Source organism: Neopsephotus bourkii, unplaced genomic scaffold (assembly GCF_033783945.1).
Source record: "Neopsephotus bourkii isolate Nb327-2 ecotype Australia unplaced genomic scaffold, CSIRO-AGI_Nbou_v1 NB_1638, whole genome shotgun sequence".
NCBI lineage: Eukaryota > Metazoa > Chordata > Aves > Psittaciformes > Psittacidae > Neopsephotus > Neopsephotus bourkii.
This window is the reverse complement of record NW_026902113.1, coordinates 6906940-6925964: the sequence shown is the minus strand read 5'-3', so window position 1 is coordinate 6925964 and position 19025 is coordinate 6906940. Positions and strand designations below refer to the sequence as shown.

Genomic DNA, 19025 nt, shown 5'->3' with positions numbered 1-19025 from the left:
TTATATATTTATACACACTAATAAGGTCACCCCTCAATCTCCTCTTCTCCAAACTATAGAGACCCAGCTCCCTCAGTCTTTCCCTTAATCATCTTAGTTGCCCTGCGCTGGACTCTCTCCAGCAGGTCCCTGTCCTTTTTAAACTGAGGGGCCCAGAACTGGACACAATATTCCAGATGAGGTCTCACCAGGGCAGAGTAGAGGGGAAGGAAGACCTCTCTCGACCTACTAACCACCCCCCTTCTAATACAACCCAGGATGCCATTGGCCTTCTTGGCCAATCCAATTGGGATTATGTAAAAGACTGCAGAAATGCTGCATCTACAAAATAAATCACCTAAAATGAAGTAGTAAGGAATTTACTTTGTGGTGGGAATAAACCTAATTAAGCTTGTGAGACAAGACTTTTAAGAAGGCATAAGTATATACTCATGTTTCTGTGCTTTTCTGCTTTTTGAATGCAGATTTTCCTGTCTGATGGAGTAAATAGATGAGCAGGAATAACATAGATGGGATATAATCCTCTGTCAGTGCTCAGAGAATCACGCTTTCTGAGCTGGAGACAACACTGTTTCATAAATACCCATCCAACCCACCACTGCTCTTCCCCATTTTCTATGAGATGTTTACTTCCTAAGGCTTTTCCCCTCCTCACATTTTATACCTGATGCTTCCTGCCCTCTTTCCCCCCATACGATGTTCCTGAGTTTCATGATACCAGTTTTCTTTCTCTTTCATGTGCTTTCATACCTATCAGACTAGCAATAGGTATTGTTAAAATGGGAAAGGTGCTGTAGAGGGAGACCTCTGATGGAGAATGAAGAGCAGGCTCTCCTGACAGTCTCTGAGAGCCCATATCTGATAGAGTTTTGCTTTTCATACCAGCAGCAGCCTTGTTGCTGAGCCAGATGAAACCAGAACACTCCCCCAGACGACTGTCCACAGGTGATGTACAGCTGGGTTTAGGTGTTTTCCAGGAGGCTACACCATTACTTTTACTTAGGCAGCTTCAAAATAAAGCAAACCAGAATGTTAAATGTATAGCTGTTGGCACAAATCTATCCTTTACAGTCATAAACTGTTTTATGTTTATTACCTCAATGTCTTGCACACCAAGCAGATGGAGACAGTGAAGGAACTCCTGAAACTATATTTTTAACTGTATGTAGGGACTGCAAGTGGGACAGGTATGACTGTCAGAAGGGATGATACTCTTCCTCTGCCACACACCTAAATTAGAATGTGCTGTTCAAATACAAGCTTTGCTTATGTTGCTGCTTTAATTGCTTCAAGTGCTTCATTTTGGTAAATGTGTATTAGGCCCTGTATCAGAATTGCAAGACAGCTTTGCTAACTGCATCAGAGACCCTTCTTAAACAAATGAAAGTACACCATTCAGTTAGACCAAGAATTTCAGTTCACCAAGCAAATAACTGCTTCTTCTCACATGCAGGTCAAGCTTTGAAAAGAGGCACTGTGAAGATGCACAGTTATGAAAATGAGGGTACATGTAAACTGTAGATGCACTCAACAGAGCAGCCTGTTGTCCACTGGCCTCCTGCTTAAACAGCCTTGTGAGTGCCGGCAGCTGCCCAAGGACAGCTTGACTGGTGCCATTCACAGCCTTCATCAGTGATAGGAGGTGAAGTGGTTTTGCCATGCTTGTTTCCAAGGAAGTAGCTGTGTTTCTGAGAAGGCTGCAAGTCACACAAATGCACAGTGAGTTTGTATTTTATGCCACTGCAGTAACTTTTAAGAAATACGTGACAGCAAAATCTTCTCTTCTGTAATAGAAGTATGAAAACAAACCTTCAGTGTCAAGTAATCCTTGGCTCGCTTTATTGTGGGTGTCTTACGGATGTACCTTCTATTGGAACAGGCTGTGGGGAAGTGTTACCACCGTGCTGCTTTTCCACTGGCATTTATGACTGCAGAGTTGCATGTGCTACAGCCTCCTGGCTGCAGTAATGGGCATCAGGCAGCAGCAGGACATCTTGATGATGCCTTGCTGTTGCTATGATCATAGCATTTGGCAGATGAAACCTGGGGCCTGCGCACAGGATGATGTCTGTAGGTAGAAGAGAATGTGCTGCAGCTGCCTGCACCCCGCCCCAGATGACAACTGAAGCATTTCTAGAGCTGCTGTTGCATGAAGTGCAAGGTACTGCTTACACTGATATCTGATCTGTGCTTCCTGACAGAGTGTTGCTCTCAGCTCCACAGTGCACAGTTAGCCCATCTCTGTACCACACAACTGTACTCGCTGCTCTGTCCATACCCCTCTGTACCAGTGGGAGGTATCTCTGATGGTCGATCTTGTCACTCCACACTGGTTCCCTGCATGGCGCATATCCAGTGCCTTGCAGGCAGGTGGGAAACAGGTCTGGTGGGTTTGGGGTTTAGGTTGCAGAAGCCTCTCCTCAGCAGTGTCAGGGCTCTGCTGCTGCTCTGGGTCTGCTCATGGTCTGCAGCCCCTCAGACAGAAGCACAGCAAAACCAAGTCGTATCTCATGCCACAACTCAGCAAAACACATAGGATTGACTAGATCTCCCTCTTGTGCCCTAGTCCAGGTAGTTGTGGCTGTTCCCTAATCCCAGTGAGATTAATAGGTGTTCATACTTTCTGAGCACACCACAGCCATGTTCTCCCCTTTATGTTTTAATATTCCTCCATGTGATTTCATGTTTACTTGCAGCTGTAGACATCTCCCTGTTCAGACAAACACCTTCACATAATGACTGTCTGGTAAACCAAAACTAACATCTCAGTCTTTTCTCAGCCTTCCTAAATAACAGAAATTTTCCAACCCATCTTAAGTGATACTACAGAGAAGAAAATAATCTCTTTAGCAAGCATATTGTTCTGTATTTTGTGTCTCCTAATGTATTCCAGCGACAACCTCATTGAAGGAAAAGATTTTCCTGGCACAACAAAAAATTTCTGAAATCAGCTGCAGCTGCCAGATAGTTTCAGCTTTGAATTGTTTGCATTTATTGGGCCTGGAGTTGGTTCAATGAGGCATTTCATGTCTGCCTTCTGTCAACAGTTTGTGAAGCCTTGACGCAACTCCAGTGAAGCCTCCCTTCCCCCCATGCAAATTAAAGGCAAGGCTGCAGCAGCTGTAACCAGAGGACTAGAAGCTGGGAAACGTCACACCACAGTTGCAGTGAAAGTGATATAAATCCATGATGTGATGGTCCCTTTAAAAAAGAAATCCAAACAAAAGCAAACTACATTTGATACTCAACCTTTTCCACATGAGTAATGTGGAGAGGGTTTATATATGGAGGGGTATTTTGAAGGTTAACAAATGTTTGTGTAGCTAATAGTTCTTGATGTTAAGTATTAACAAACAGTTGTTCACCAACAAATTATCAAACAGTTGCTCAGGCTAGAACACAAACACAGGCTTCAACAGACACCTAACTGGAAAGCTGGAAGCAAATTAGCTCAGCTTTCTCTGTCTGCCACAGACAAGAGCAAGGATTAAAAAAGGAAAATGGGCTTCTAAGTAAGATAACATGAGGTTGCTTGTAACCACAGGAAGCTTTCTGCATTTGTTGCAGTATGACGAGGAGGTCGCCAACATAATCTATTGATCCACTGAGGTTTTGTAGTTCTCTAGTACTTTCCTTTCAGTCATCCAATTCCTGAAGTTATATGTAAACTAAAGCATCTGTTTTTCTAGATTGGCAAGACCAATTATGTTCCATTTACCTGATCTTAGCCTGCAACTCCCAGGAATTCCCAGAACATGCTCTGGTTACTTGGAAAACCTCAAAATGACTCCATAATTTATGCCTGAAGGACAGGAGTTGCCACAGAAAGTGAGATTCTTTTTCTTCACATCATGCAAATGAGTCCATGTGCTCTGGTAACTCGTATATTGCAGACAAATTTGTATAAGGGAAGTGTGTGGGCAGAGAGATGCATTTTGCTGGAGGACACTGTTTATCCAGAGCTGTAGCTGGTAGCCCTTCTGCATGTTTGCTACACTTTTAAGGGCTGTGGGCCCTGACTTTTTTTGTTGTTGTTTGGGGCTTTTTTACTGTGAAGACTTTGCTTTCTATGCTGTAGAGTCTGAAAGTCCAACTTTACCCTGTCTGAAGTGTGTGTGTGTAGAAAAAACCCACAATAGTGAACCCCTAAAGTCAGACTGCCTAAGCAAGCATCATCTCTTGCAGTTTCTCCAGGTTTGTGGGTCTGTTTCCGTTCTCAGCCCCTCTGTCTTTGATTACCATTTTCCTCTCTTCAGAGGGTGAGAAGCTCTTCCACATTAGGAGGAAGGAAAAGTGGATGTAATTGCTGCAAGTATTTACATTCTCCAGAGACCAGGTAACTACCTACCACTGCTGGCAGCAGCTAGGCAATTAGCTGTCCTCTGAGTAGTATAAACACCTTATGACCTTCTTTGAACTCTCCTTTGAGGAGACCCTTGAGATAGAAGCATCACAATTTGAGGAAACACAGATCTAAAGGAGAATTGTGGAAAAGCATTTGCAGAAGAAACACAGTTATAAACTTCAATCTGACATTGTGATGGGAATCTTTTATTGGATTCTAAAGTTGTTTTAGGCTTTGTAAGAAGCTATACAGATTGCACTATAAAAATACTGTTGTCCTAGACTGAGTTGTAAAAAGCAGAGTCAATAATAAGGCACCAAGACAAGGAGTTATCATATGATTTTCATTCTCTATATAACTTGCTAATTCTGGTTAGCTCTTAGTCTTTCCATTCTTCATCCAAAGACATTCCAAAGGAGCTTGTGTTTGTGTAGGGACTTTAGCTGCGATGCATTAAGCCCGATTTTGAGATTCTTGATGTAGCAGATACATCGCTGCATATGGTGTTTGTTGGTTTTTGTAATGGTATTGCAGTCATGATCCTTCAGCTGTAAAAGACATTCTCTGCTGTGTATTCTGAGATTTATCAACTTTGACAAATATGGCCCTCTGAGGAGTTCTGTTTGTGCAAGGTATGCCTGGTTACTCCTGATCCTCAAGCACTAGACTGAGCCAACTTTCAGTCTCTTGATCTGGAAATGCAAGTTTTCTTGTATTTAGGGGTTCTGTTTAGGGCTTGCCATCAAGTTCCTACAAGCTGCAAGGACAGATGATTCTCTTCTGCAGGACTAGCATCATTTGCAGGTGATTGTCTATTATGTGTAGCATAAAGAAAACTGAGCAACACTCATTGTATCAATCACTTGTATATGAGTTTGGATTGGCTGGGAGTTACCTCAGTGACTTCTGTAGCATTCAAAGTTCAGACCTAGGCTGTTCACTCATCTGCAGTGGACCTGCGATGAAGCCTGATCGGACTTGGTTTTTTTTTAATGGGGAATCTCCTAACATGAATCAGGTTTTGGCTTTTCAGCTGTTGTCCTGGGTTCAGAATACAGTTGTGTCACAAGAAACAAGCAGTTAATGATGAATAAAATCTAATACAGAGTCTTTGGGACCCAAACTGTGTTTTTTCCAATTAATGTTTTCTGTGTAATGAGACTTAGTTGACATCCGAAAAGTCCACTGCAGTTTTACAACATTCTAGCATGCTTTTTCTCAACACTTTAGTACCCTTAGCAATTTGGCAACTTTAAAAGTAGCAAACTGATAGAATATTGTTTCATGAATGGCTCAAAATCAGCAAAGTTTTCCTTGCTGTAGTGTATAAACAGCCAAGGATGTAACAGCCAAGAACAGTGCTTGGAGTTGAGATATGCAACATAAAGGGAGGCTCTCCCAGCATGAGAAATATCCCTTTCAGTGCCTGAACTGGCATATGTATGGCAGCTATATGATCTTCATATAAGAGTATTCAGGAGTAGAGTATAAGAGATTCCTTAAAAATATGTACAACCAGTAGTTTGCTAAAGTAATAGCAAAAGTGTCTTACTGCTGCATCATATTCTAAAACATACTGTGAATAAGCTAGGATAAAGTGAAAGTGTTCTGCTCTAAGAAAAACAAACCAAAAAACTTTGAGATTTGCAACAAATACATGAACTAAAGAAGTTCTTAACATGAATTGTCATCTCTAATGATGTGAGTGACTGGACAAAACTTTCCACCTTATAACTGTATAAAAAAAGAATGTAAGTCAGTGTGTTTGCTGCTGTGGTGCAGTTTCCTGACGTGGTGAAATGATATGAAGCCAATACTGCAATGTGACACTTCATATATTCTTCATTCTGACGCCGGCTTGTTCTGGCTCACCAGCAACTTCATTTCTTGCTTGTCTATGCTGGAATTTACGCTTTCAGCCTCTTTCTCTTGCTCAGGTACACAGGTGCAGCCCACTGGGATAGTGACATAATCCTCTGTGTAGACATAGCGGCCCCCTGCACAGGAGGAGGTGCGGCGGAGGATCACTGCTGGCATGTACACAGGGGTGCTGCGGAAGTGGAAACTCTCCTCACCAAAGATCCCCATGAGGCAGCCCTTGCACAGACAGTATGCTTCAGGAATGTATTTAGGGTATCTCGTGGGATCATAAGAAATTCTATAGGGAAGCAAATAATAAAGATTCATTAGTGTCCCTAAAAATAGATATATTCATCTGGAAAACATTATTATGATGTGACTTGACCATAAACTTTTATATAATGTTCACTTTCTCTGCCAGGAAAAATAGTTGTTGCTGTTGCTGTCTGTCTTCTAGTTTGTAAATAAAAATAAAAATCACAGACAACTTGTAGAACTGATCAGGTCCTGCAGTGCACCCTGAAATACGAAGTGACTGGCTTTCTAACACTGTGATTCAGGGACTGCAGCAGAGTAAGTTTTGCATTTTGGACTGAATGGGTAAACAGGGCATCAAGAAGGACACTTGGGCATTTCCAAACTTTTGATCTGCCTTTACTTCTTAAAAAATTGGTACAAATCCTTGTTAACATTATTATCGTTGAATCTCTGACATTGTGTTTTTAAAATTACATTGTACTGTTATTTCTGCAATAGCTTTTGCTCCCTAGTATACTCAGGGTTATAAAGGTGCCTTCCTCCTGAAAGCAGAACCACTATTTCCTTCTGTAATTCATCTGCATTGTCTTTCCCTCTAACCAGAGAATAGTAACATTTCCATGCCCACACTGAGGTAAACGTTCTGCATTCCCCTGCTACATTTTGAAGTAAAGCATTGCCCCAAAGCTTCAGCAGTATTGCCTCTCTTTTTTGTCATCTTAACAGTTTGCTTTACCCTTTCTCTTTACTCACTAATGGCCTGTCTTGTTACATAAGTACAGCTTGGACCAGCAAAGTCCAAGTTCCATCATTCCTCTCTGGATGTTGTTGGATGCAGAATGAAGATGTGATACATCGTCTCAAGTCATACAGATCCTGGCTGACCTACAGCCATTGTTTTCAGCAAAGAGTAAAAGCTGATAAAGTCTGCTTTTTTTTTTCTTTTTCTTTTTGGCAATAAACGAGTAGGTACACAAGGCGTGCACGTACTGCAGTAGAGAGCCACCCTGCTTATTGTGGTGGGGATGTATGTGTTGGTTTGTGCTTTCCCTGCTTACATACTGGAAGCAGTTGCTGGGCATGGCTGTAACTTGTACATTATTACAGCTGTGTGTCAATTTCCTAGAAATTATGTTTGCACCTCCAGAAAAAGAGGATTTCAAGTCTATGCCAGTTGTCCTCTTTCTAACTCTAAGCTTCATCCAGATGACCTGCTGCTCTCGGACTTGTTACAAACCTAGCCCTGCTTCACTGTCCATCCAGAGCAGGATGACAGCTCTCTGGCTGGAGAAGCGTTCAGCCCAGAAGCACCTCCGCCTGCCTCTTGGTGCTTCCCCTCCTTGGGAGGATGTTGACGTCCCCCCATATGTTATCAGAAGCACTTACCCACCTGTCAGGTAACACAAAAGCCTTTTCTGCCCTTTCCCCCTGCTCCTACTTCCACACAGCAGATGGTAAGAACTACACATGGTGCACAGCAGAAGTACCTTACAGGCTGTTACTGGCAGGCAGAGAGCATGAAGGTACCTTGCAAGGTCACCCAGTCCAAATGCCTCCGTGAGGCAAGCTCAGATGCCCTTGCCCATGTCTACCCAGCCTGTTCTTCAGAACCTCGAGGAGATGGCCAGCCTACCAAAGGCTCTGTTGCAGCACTTCTCCCCCTCTTTAATTGGTAAGTTTTCCTAACAGTGAAGCGGAACATCCTTTTTCTTGCACACTAAATCATTTACTGTGTTTGGATGGGAAATTACAGCAGCTGAGGCTAAAACCCCAAGTAACAGATATGCAATGCCAGAGAATGTTCAATCCTGTAATATTTACTGTGATGTGAAGTGCTGCAAAAACAGTAAAAACTCTTGCACTGGGTTTTAAGCCATCCTCTACTGGGGATCAGGATTGGACCACAACACAGTAGATCAAGTGGGGCAACTACAGAAGAAAAAAGAATAAATTGAATACCTGTCATCAGTATAATTATTTACGGGATGATACAAACTACAGGGTACACAATGCCCCCTTCCCACAGCAATTTCAAAATAACTGTATTTGAAAACCACAATAGATGAAAAGTGATCCCTACATTGTGTTTCCCAGGGCTTGTACCTCTCCCTTAGGTACCAAAGTAGTAGTTAGCCTTTTATCTCTTCAGCTGGTCCCTGAGATGAGGTTTCAGCTGAGGAAGAGACAACAAAAGTCTGCCTCGAGCTGTGATTGCAGTCAGAGTCAACATGTGCGCTTGCCAAATGAGGCAGCCTGGCTCTCCCTCCTGCCTGGGTTGATGCTGATGTTCTGCTCACATGACTGACCAGGGAATTCATTCAGCTGAATAGTAACTTCATCAAAAGCCGCATTTTGGTCCTTCAGCTGTCTTGCCACGTATACACAGAGCCTCAGACAAACAAGCCAGTGTGAACAAGCAGCTGTAGATGGGGGAAGAAAGGAGCTGCCCTTTTCAGAAGTATCACCAATCCATCAGGTTAAAACAAACCTGGAAATCACAGCTTTGGCCAAACACAAACTTGATCATCCTGTCATCAAAGAAAAGAGACTTTTTCTTCCCCCAGTGACCATTCAATCTGTATTGTCTTTCTAAGAAATCTGCTTTCCTCTCATAAAAATCCAACCAGTTCTTTTATAGCCAGACATCTGCGATGTCGCAGGTATTTTTTTGCAAAGCTTCTCTGTCCCATTTATACTCACTTACTTTCCCCAGGAAATACCTTCATGTTACAGGATCTCACACCAATGTGAAATAAAATGTCTGGTAGCCAGCAGAAGGGAAGAATGTGAAATACAGGCTTTTCTACTGTGATACATTCCCATTTCAAAGTCAAGTGTGAATAATTTCAGTGGTGGATTGTTAAACACACCATATGTCAAGTCACTGGTATTTCCTCTACTGTATTATCTCTAGCACCTGGTTTATGATGTTACTGGAAAGCATGAACACACTTCTGAATGAAAACGTAAGAGTTTTCACTAATAACAAGAGCACACTGTCACTGGAATCATGGTCCACAACAAACTTCCCCCTCTGAATTCCCACACTGAAAAAGTCAGGTATAAATGAGGGGGTTTTGGAAGTATTGTGAGGTGTGGTTTTCTACTTTCCATAGAAAAACACCTTATACTGCTAAATTTGATGTAGATACATGTGAGGACTGGAAGGAATTGGAGAGGATCCAAACCCAAAGATGGGTCAAAAATACAGGCGTGTTTTTGTATTCATACCAGAATTTAAGGCTAAAGGCTTTAAGTAATGCCTCCTGAAATTAAATGCTTAACTCAAAAGTCACTGAAATTTGGAGGTGTATCCAAGGTTCTTCAGTTCACACCTATTATGAAAGGTCGTATAACTGAAGTCTCATGTTTAACTTTCTGGGCAACTCAGACTGATTTGGGTCTGAACCACTAACAAACATCAGCCATGTAAATGCAGCTGTGTGACACGTTTCCTCTATTTGTATGTATTGCACATAATCACTCTGCGCTTATAATGACCACAGCCTCAGCTTCTGTAGGTTGGTGCATCTCCATTATGCCAAAGCACTACATGTCATGTTCTTATGTCTTCTTCTAGAACAGGGCAAACATGTTTGATCAGGTTAATGAACTGGATAAAATGCATGCTCCAAGTTTTCACTGACTCTCTCGTATGTGTAGTGAAAGATACTTCCACAGAAGCAGCTGGGAAGAGTGGTGAAAGACCAGAGAAGTGCAACTTTCTGCTGGAACCCAAGTGTCCCCCGCATCCTGGTGTCATTTGCTGTGGACACTGCTGCAAACTAGACAGATCAGCCACTTTGGTGAGGGTTACCCTTGTCCTGAGAACTCAGGTCACTCGTATGGAGGGCTAACTTTGCCTTGCATTGGCAAGGCACTGATTTACAAATGACAGCAGAAGTGAGCTGTGCCGGGCTGCTGGAACAAGCAGCGGGTTTGTACTGAACTGGAACTGCTAATGAAGTGCGACTACTTTTAGGCTGCTTCTTCTTACGACCCTACGAGTGCTTTGAGAGCTCCCAGTTAAAAACAAACTTCCTGCCTTTTACTTACCAAGCCTGGAAAGTCAAGAGAAAAGTTTCTGTCAGAAGTAAAACTCTTGGAAAGACTTAATCTGTCTTGCCCTGTACTGCTACCTTCATATGTAGCTTTTTTAATAATATTATCACTCCATAGTTTCCAAGCTTCTAAATCCTGTGGGTCAGATGCTGAGCTAGGGCAGGCAGCCACAGCCAACCCTTCAGAAAATGACTGTGAGCACTAGGCTAACAGCTGGATGTTATCAGAAGTCTGACAAGTTGATCATCAGCTCTTTACTTCACACTGAAATACTTACAGGATTAAGAGCTAACAACTTTCTTTTCCCTCTTGGCAAGACATTTATTTCTCCATAGCAGGTGTTCTTTTGTTCACATTCTGCTTACTCTGTTTAATATACAGGTAGTAATACAATGCTTGCATAAAACAACCTAGTGCTACCAGTCATTTTCTGAAGAGCTGTATTAATAGGTACTCAAATGAAAAGTACTCAAATGATGGCAGTTCTGTATCCCCTTGTTCTTTCCCTTGGCTGCATATTTGGGATACACATACCGTGCCACATGATAATGTTAAGTCCTGGAAAATGTGCTGGGTAAGGTTCCTGAAAATCACTGGAGTATCATTTAAAGGAAAGCCTCCCTCTTGAGTAACTTTTTTCAAAAGCACTGCAGACAAGCTTGGCTTTTATCAGTAATAAAAGACCTGCCTGTATTAGTTATTAAGATTTTATGTAGATGAGCACTAAACCAAAGAAACTGGGTTTTGAAAAGTAGAAAAAACAAGCTGGGCAGTGTTTGAGAGAAGGACTGCCTAACATGGGATTTCATTATCAGATCAACACTGACACTAAAAGTTAAATCTCTTTAAATTAAGCCTTAGTAAATGCAGGATTAGGCCCCAGAGGCAAACACAGAAGTCATGAGATTTGGAAATTCAAAACCAGAATGACTTCTTGAATACACATGAAGACGTTTTGCTAAATTTGTGCAAAGTGTGTTTGCAGAAGTCTGAATATTCCTACAAACTAGCTATGAATGTTATTATAACCTTAAAACAACAGAGAATAAAAATAAAGCTAATGTATACAGCTGATTAATGAATGGCACCTATGTTCTGGAGCACCACGAGTGGAATCACCAATCAGAATCACAGAATGGTTTGGGTTGGAATGGACCTTAAAGCTCATCCGGGTCCAGCACCCCTGCCACGGGCAGGGACACCTCCCACGAGGCAGGGCTGCTCAAAGCCCCATCCAACCTGGTCTTTAACACTTACCAAATCACACAACCTGTAAATGTGCTGTTGAGTTTGGTGAGATTAGATTTTTCAAGCATTACTCGGAGCTTTATGATCAGACCCTGCAAACACTTAGGCACGCATTTAAAATTAATCCTTTTTATCATGGCTTCTGTCCACGAGCAGCCTGTGTGTGCACCTCTGGAGCTGTTAAACATTCACCATGATTATGGCTTCTCTAATTTTTACCATGCAGCACCCACCCTGTGCTGTTGGCAGGGATCTGTAGGTGACAGGACAAGCCGCATCACTGACTCCTGTGAAGCAACTGTGAACCACAGCAGCATTCAAGGACCATGGCCCTTGCCAGTACCTCCATGTACACGGCCTCCATGCCTTCTGGGTTTGGCTGTTCAGGTAATAATGCTAGAAAGGACAAGCAGCTCCTGGATGGATGTCAGACACTGGCACACAGTCAGCCCAATGATTTCACAGCAGAGCTGCTGCTGCTGGCCCTGTTTTTTAAAAAACTGGGTAATTCTTGGACCAACTTCCTGCAGTGCTGAGCAAATCCAGTATGCTGGAGATCCCACTCCACTCAACTGACTTCAGGGAACTCTGCTGTCTCTTTATAGCTCTGCAGAGTAAAGAGCAATTCATGCGATTGAACTTCGTGCCCTGAGTTATATACTGATCTCCTGTGGCCATCAGGATGGAATTTCAGGATCAGACAGATGAACTAATATTTTTCCCTTAACTTTTGCCTCAAATACCACCTGTCGGTTGCTGCCAGCAGCAGGATCACGGACCAGACGGATCTGTGGTGCAATACATGTGCAACTCCTGTATCTCCAGGTTGTAGCAAGCCAAAAATGATGTAAGTCTTGCTTTTTGTATAACCAAATTAAAAGCCAAGTAATAGAAAATAAATAGTAAGCACAGAACAAAGACAAGGAAAGTAGCCACACAAGGTCTGAATCAATCCATTCTTCCATGAATAAACAGAACAACAAACTTGGATATACGTGACGTGTGAATGTTATACACAAATCTCTAAGTAATATATTTGATTCTTTCTCACAAATGCTGATATGAAAAAACTTCAGTTAACTTGAACTGAACGGTCATATAAGCAGAAGAATTACAAGAAGCAGTGTTAAGCAGCTGGGAGCAGGTGCCTAGGGAGATATACAGGGTAAGGTAAGTAGAGCCAGACTTAACATCTTTATTATTAATGACCTGGAATACGGAGTATAAATAGTATGGTAATGAAATCTGCAGATGGTAACAATGGGAACTGCTGCAACACTAATGAAGACAAAGAAATAGCATGAGGTATCACAGACATTAAAATGCAAGTCAAGAAGAAAAAAGACCCTTTATGCACAGAGCAGAAATCAATTGCACTGTAACTCTTTAGGAGCAGAAAACAAGTTGGAGAGGAGGATGTCTATGAGATGCTGAAACGGGGTAGGCAAGATCTTGGCACAGGTTTCACATAGTCAAGGGTCTGAGGATGTTAACCCAATGGTTAACCATTGGCAAGATGTAACGTCCCACTACTTGCAATCTTTAATGGAGAGTTGTGTATCCTTTTTATAGACAGGCAGTAGCTCTCATGGGGTTTGGGACCTTGCTTCCAGGGTAAAGGGGTGAACACCACAGGTCAGATGAGATGTTTGTATTGCTTTTACCTGGCTTCAAAATCTATGAAACAGCAAGCTGTAATAGCAAATGCACATTACCCTTCATAATGAGCAATTTTATGAAAGTTTTACACTGTTATTATACATCTTGCCTGTCTGTTGCTGTCCCACTGCACACTACTGATACAGTAAAAATGCAATAAAAATAAAGCTGTAAATGAGATCTGTTCACTAGACAGTGTACTCAGGCCTCTTCATCCTACAGAAACAATTTTTCCCCTAAATATAATTTTAGATTTTGCCTTTAACGATGTAGTAACTTTTTGCACTACCTTTTAAAATTTCTGCACGTGTATGTGAATGGTTTGTGCTCTGTTTGAAAACATTCTGATGAAAAGAACAGTGGTTCAAAGTTTTTAATGAACTTTCTGTGAGCCAGGCTCCAAATAGTGCCTGGTTCTCTGTTAAGAAGCAAGCCTCTACAGAGCTCCCACTGAAAGTAAGTACCTGCCCAACAAGATGGTGAGCATGGCAGGCACTGGTTTAGACCAGGAGAACAATTGTCTGACAGCACTAGTATTTGGCAAGACCAACCTAACAAATAACTGAGCCTAACAGTAGGTGTTCCATTCATCATACTTGCTTGTTGCACACTCAGGTAGCTTAGAAACCCTCAGTCTGCTCACAAAAAATGTATTACTAAAAATACTATTTCTAAAAATACTTAGTTTATGAAAGGCTTATTGAGCAAATAAACCATTTTTCTCTCAGTAAGATTACTTCTTAAGCTAAAAGTGGGCAAAACCCATGCCACAAAATAAATGTTTACTGGAGATCACTAACAAGGAGATATTTAAGTTTGATGAATACACAGTAACTGCATCGAAGTATATACAAAGGACAATACACATAAAGCAGCAAGGAAGTCAGTTCCCTTAAAGTTTGTACGTTTTTTAGCTTCCTGTTGTCTGCAGAGTCTTTATAGAAACCTGAAAACAGAAAACCCAATTCTGCCAGTGGTGTTCAGAGAGAACTTCCAGCAGACTTGATAGTGAGAATGTGATCACACCCTGCATTTAGTGTGCTAGACCAGTGATTTCCAAGCTTTTCCAGAGTTCCCTATGTAAGTGCAGACCCGTGTTGTGTATTAAACAGCCTAATAACAGATAATGTGCTGTGTATTAAGCATCCTAGTAACAGAACTGCCTCATTTAGTTGTTTTTATGCCTCCTTAAAAACAGCCTGTCTGCCCCTGGGGAGGGGAGGCGGGTTTCCAAAGCGTAGGCTGAAAGCGCAGATGTAGAGAATTGCAGCGCTCATTCCTGCCTATGCTCCCACAGGAAAGCGAACAGCAGGCCCTTAGGTGTGTCTGTGGCGGGTAAGTGAAGACACGGTTCTGCTGGTATGTAACAAGGCACACACCGTACTCGGATATACATTAGAAACCAGCACCGTGTCTGGAATCACATCTCGTGAAAAGCACCTGAGTCCTCTAGGGTGCTATGGAGCCAGGAGCGCTTTCTTGGTGACGGTCCTTTGCTGAGGGTCCTCTGAGTGCACTTCACATATGAGTTTTCCGTAAGTGACTTTCTGAGGGGCGATCTGCTCTCCCGGGTGTGTGCGCGCCCCATCTCACACCTTGCTCCACCTCGGTCGCTTCTCTTTCTGCCCCTTAGCTGCATTCCCCACACAAGTTGTTTCTGCACATTCACGTTCGATCTGCCTGTCAGGACGCCCGCTGTACCGCCTTTCCCCCACGGCCGCTTCCCGCTGCGGCAGTCTCCCTCAGGACCGGCGCCTCCCGGGCACCGCGTGGGGAAGGGCGGCACGGGGCGTCCCGCACAGCGGACCCGGACCTCCTCAGCCCGCGGGGACCCGGCACCGCTTCGCCCCCTGACGTGGCTGGACCTCCCCCCTTCCCCCGGTGTCCCGCAGTCACCTGTAAGCCCAGGGCGAGGCGCTGCGCAGGTTGACGGGGAGCCGGAACCTCTTGTCGCCGGCGGGCCGGCTCCCGGCGGGGCAGCTGGCGTTGTGCGAGCGGCCCGCGGGCTCGGGCTGCAGGGTGTGGTGGAAGGCGCTGAGCATGCCGGCCGCCAGCCGCCCATACAGCTGCTCCAGCAGCTCCTCGGGCCGCTCGCCGCAGGTCCGGGTTCGCGCCGGCCGCTTGTGCGCCTTGACGGCCTCCGGGCGGAGCGGGAGCAGAGCCGCGCACAGCAGCGCCGCCAGCACCTGCAACGACGCCGCCGTCAGCGGGGAAGGGACCGGGCGCCCTCCTTCCACCCCCCCCGCCCCCCTGCCCAAGTACCCCGCAGTCCCCGGCCCGCTGTCAGGGCGCTTCCCCGGGCCGCCCTGCCCGGCCCCAGCCCGCAGCCCCTTACCCTGCCTCTCTGCATGGCGGTCAGGTTGCCTGAGGAAGCCGAGGAGAGCAGCGGGCTGCGGAGCCGCGCCGTGCCACTGGTTCTCTCGGCTGAGGAGCTGCTGGAAAAGTGCCCCGCTCCTCACTGCATCTCCCCTGGCCTCGCATGCCAGGAACATTTTAGGCGCTCACGCAGGAGGGGAGCGCTCAGCGCTGGGAGCTGAACGGTTCCGCACTCGCACGGCTCCGCCACCCTGCCCCCCGCCGCTAAGCCGGACCGCGGGCACCGGAGGGCTCGGTCCCTCACCAGGCGCTCTCCTGCCCCGCGGAGCCACCCGCCCGGCCCTCCCCTCCCTGCGGGTCTGGGGCTGCTGGGGCTTTGTCAGGAAGCGGGCGCTCCCTTTCACGGCATCCGTGGGTCGGAAATGAGCCGGGTCGAGTGGGACCCACCGGGCTATGGCACGGGATTGAGCCAGAGCCTCCCGTCGGAGCTAAAGTGTCAAGGATGATGAGAAAACTGAGGTGATTTACAGCTGTAAACAGCATAACTGTGGCTGTGTAACTGCAGCTGAGGAGGGGACTCCTGCAGTCCGGGCTTTTTTGGTCACTGTGGAGAAACTGGCACTGTCCCTTGTAGGGGGTTGGGATCACAGACCAGGTAGCACCTCTGGTCTGGTTCTCCAGAAACAGCCCTGCTGCTTTGTTTCTCCAGTAGACACAGAGGTGGTTGAAGTCTCATAGGAAAACACAGGCTGGTGAACATGAGGCAGCTTCCAGCTGCCTGTAGAAGGCCCCATGCACCCGTTATTCCTGCTGAAGTGGCCTACAGCAGGCACCCACTGCAGTGTCACTCTGCTGCCTAAAAATGAAGCCTACTTTAGAACGAGATAAACTTGTACATATCTAAAAGACTGAGGTCTCAGTTCTGATGACTGCTCCATCCATTCTGTGCTGGTTTACTGGCACTTTTAACAGATACATAATGGAATATATTCAGGGTCTATGACACAGCCCACAAACATAACCATCAACCATCTGTAGTACTCTGCGCTGTAAAAGATGTGCCTCACTGAAATTGTTTCCAGTAAAACCAGCCTTTATCACTTGAATCAAATGTTTTACAGAAGCACAGAATAGTTTTGGTTGGAAGGGACCTTAAAGCTCATACAGTTCCAACCCCCTGCCATGGGCAGGGACACCTTCCACTAGAGCAGGTTATTCAAAGCCCCATCCAGCCTGGCCTTGAACACTGCCAGGGATAGGGCAGCCACAGCTTCTCGGGGCAACCTGTGCCAGTGCCTCAGCACCCTACCATGAGGAACTTCTTTACACCTAAACTAAATGCCTCAATAGACAAGACCTGCATGCCCATTGAGGCATTTAGTATAAGGATAGTTAAATATGAAAATACTAGTCAGGAATAAGGGGAAAATAGCTTCATAAGTCATACAAGGAGTGTGAAACCCAGCTTGGTACCACAGAAATAGAGGATGTCAGTTTCACAGACCAGGCTGGAATTAAAACAGAATGACCTGGCATTCACCATGTGATGAACTGACTTGATTTCATGATTTCTGAAAAGTGATTAAGTTGAATCTGTGATTTTTAGTGGGTTTCGTACCTTATGCATCACAGGTCAGTATCACTCATGAGCAGTATCTTAAATTTGAACTGTATGGGATTTGAATCAGGTTTCAACTCTGAGGAAGGATTTTGTTTAAAATTGAATTTGGAACTCTCCCTTGCAGTTGTATCCTCAGGCTGTTGCAAGGCAGCTATCCATTTAGCTCAGTCCAGGCTCACCCCTGAGCTCTGTGCTACATCTGGCCATGTATTACTTCAACACCTTAAAGTGGTATGTGTGGCAACATGTCTAATATTTATCATGACAGATCATTTGATATTACACTTCCTATGATATCTTTCCTCAGTGCTTTCAGAGTACTTGGAGGATGTCACGCTTGCCTTTGCAAAATATGATTATTATGAACTTCCTTCATATGCATGGACATTACTGGGAGTGGTCCACCTCAAAAAATCACATCAAAAGGAAAGAATGGCACAGACATCAAATCATAGAATCATAGAATCATCGAATACTTAGGGTTGGAAAGGACCTTAAGATCATCAAGTTCCAACCCCCCTGCCATGGGCAGGGACACCTCACACTAAATCATCTCACCCAAGGCTTCATCCAACTTGGCCTTGAACACTGCCAGGGATGGAGCATTCACAACCTCCCTGGGCAACCCATTCCAATGCCTCACCACCCTCACAGGAAAGAATTTCCTCCTTATATCCAATATAAACTTCCCCTGTTTAAGTTTTAACCTGTTACCCCTTGTCCTGTCAGAATAGTTCCTAATGAAGAATCCATCCCCAGCATCCTTACAGGCCCGCTTCAGATACTGGAAATCTGCTATGAGGTCTCCACGCAGCCTTCCCTTCTCCAGGCTGAACAGCACCAACTTTCTCAGCCTATCTTCATACAGGAGGTGCTCCAGTCCCCTGATCAAGTGAGGTCTCATGAGAGCAAAGGGGCAGGATCACCTCCTTCGACCTGCTGGTCACTCTCCTTTTGATGCAGCCCAGGATACAGTTGGCTTTCTGGGCTGCGAGTGCACACTGAAGCCGGCTCATGTTCATTTTCTCATCGACCAGCACCCCCAAGTCCTTCTCTGCAGGGCTGCTCCGAATCTCTTCTCTGCCCAACCTGTAGCTGTGCCTGGGATTGCTCTGACCCAGGTGTAGGACCTTGCACTTGGCATGGTTAAACTTCATGAGGTTGGCATCACCTCACAAGCGTGTCAAGGTCCCTCTGGATGGCATTCCTTCCCTCCAGAGTATCAACTGAACCACACAGCTGGGTGTCATCAGCAGACTTGCTGAGGGCACACTCAATCCCACTGTCCCTGTCAGCAATGAAGGTGTTAAACAAGACCGGTCCCAACACTGATCCCTGAGGGACACCACTCGTTGCCAGGCACAGAGGTGAGACTGACTGGTCTGTAATTCCCCTGGTCATCCATTTTCCCCTTCTTGAAAATGAGGGTTATATTTCCCTTTTTCCAGTCATCGGGAACTTCATCTGACTGCCATAATTTTTCAAATATGATGGCCAGCGGTTTAGCAACTTCATTTGCCAGCTCCTTCAGGACCCGCGGATGGATTTCATCAGGTCCCATGGACTTGTACATGTTCAGGTTTTAAAGATGGTCTTGAACCAGATCCTTTCCTACATTGGGCCCAACCTCTTCATTCTCACAGTCCCTGCATCTGC

General features: G+C 44.8%; 1 protein-coding gene across 1 annotated transcript; it reads right to left on the bottom strand.

Moving 5' to 3' along the window:
* Window positions 1–4535: 4535 nt before the first annotated feature.
* IL17D (interleukin 17D) lies at window positions 4536–16079 on the bottom strand. The gene is made up of 3 exons (XM_061374342.1): window positions 15768–16079; window positions 15329–15618; window positions 4536–6503 (listed from the first exon to the last, which is right to left on the bottom strand). Exons 1-3 carry the CDS (start codon window positions 15780–15782, stop codon window positions 6188–6190), a joined length of 621 nt encoding a protein of 206 aa, XP_061230326.1. The 5' UTR covers window positions 15783–16079; the 3' UTR covers window positions 4536–6187.
* Window positions 16080–19025: the final 2946 nt, after the last annotated feature.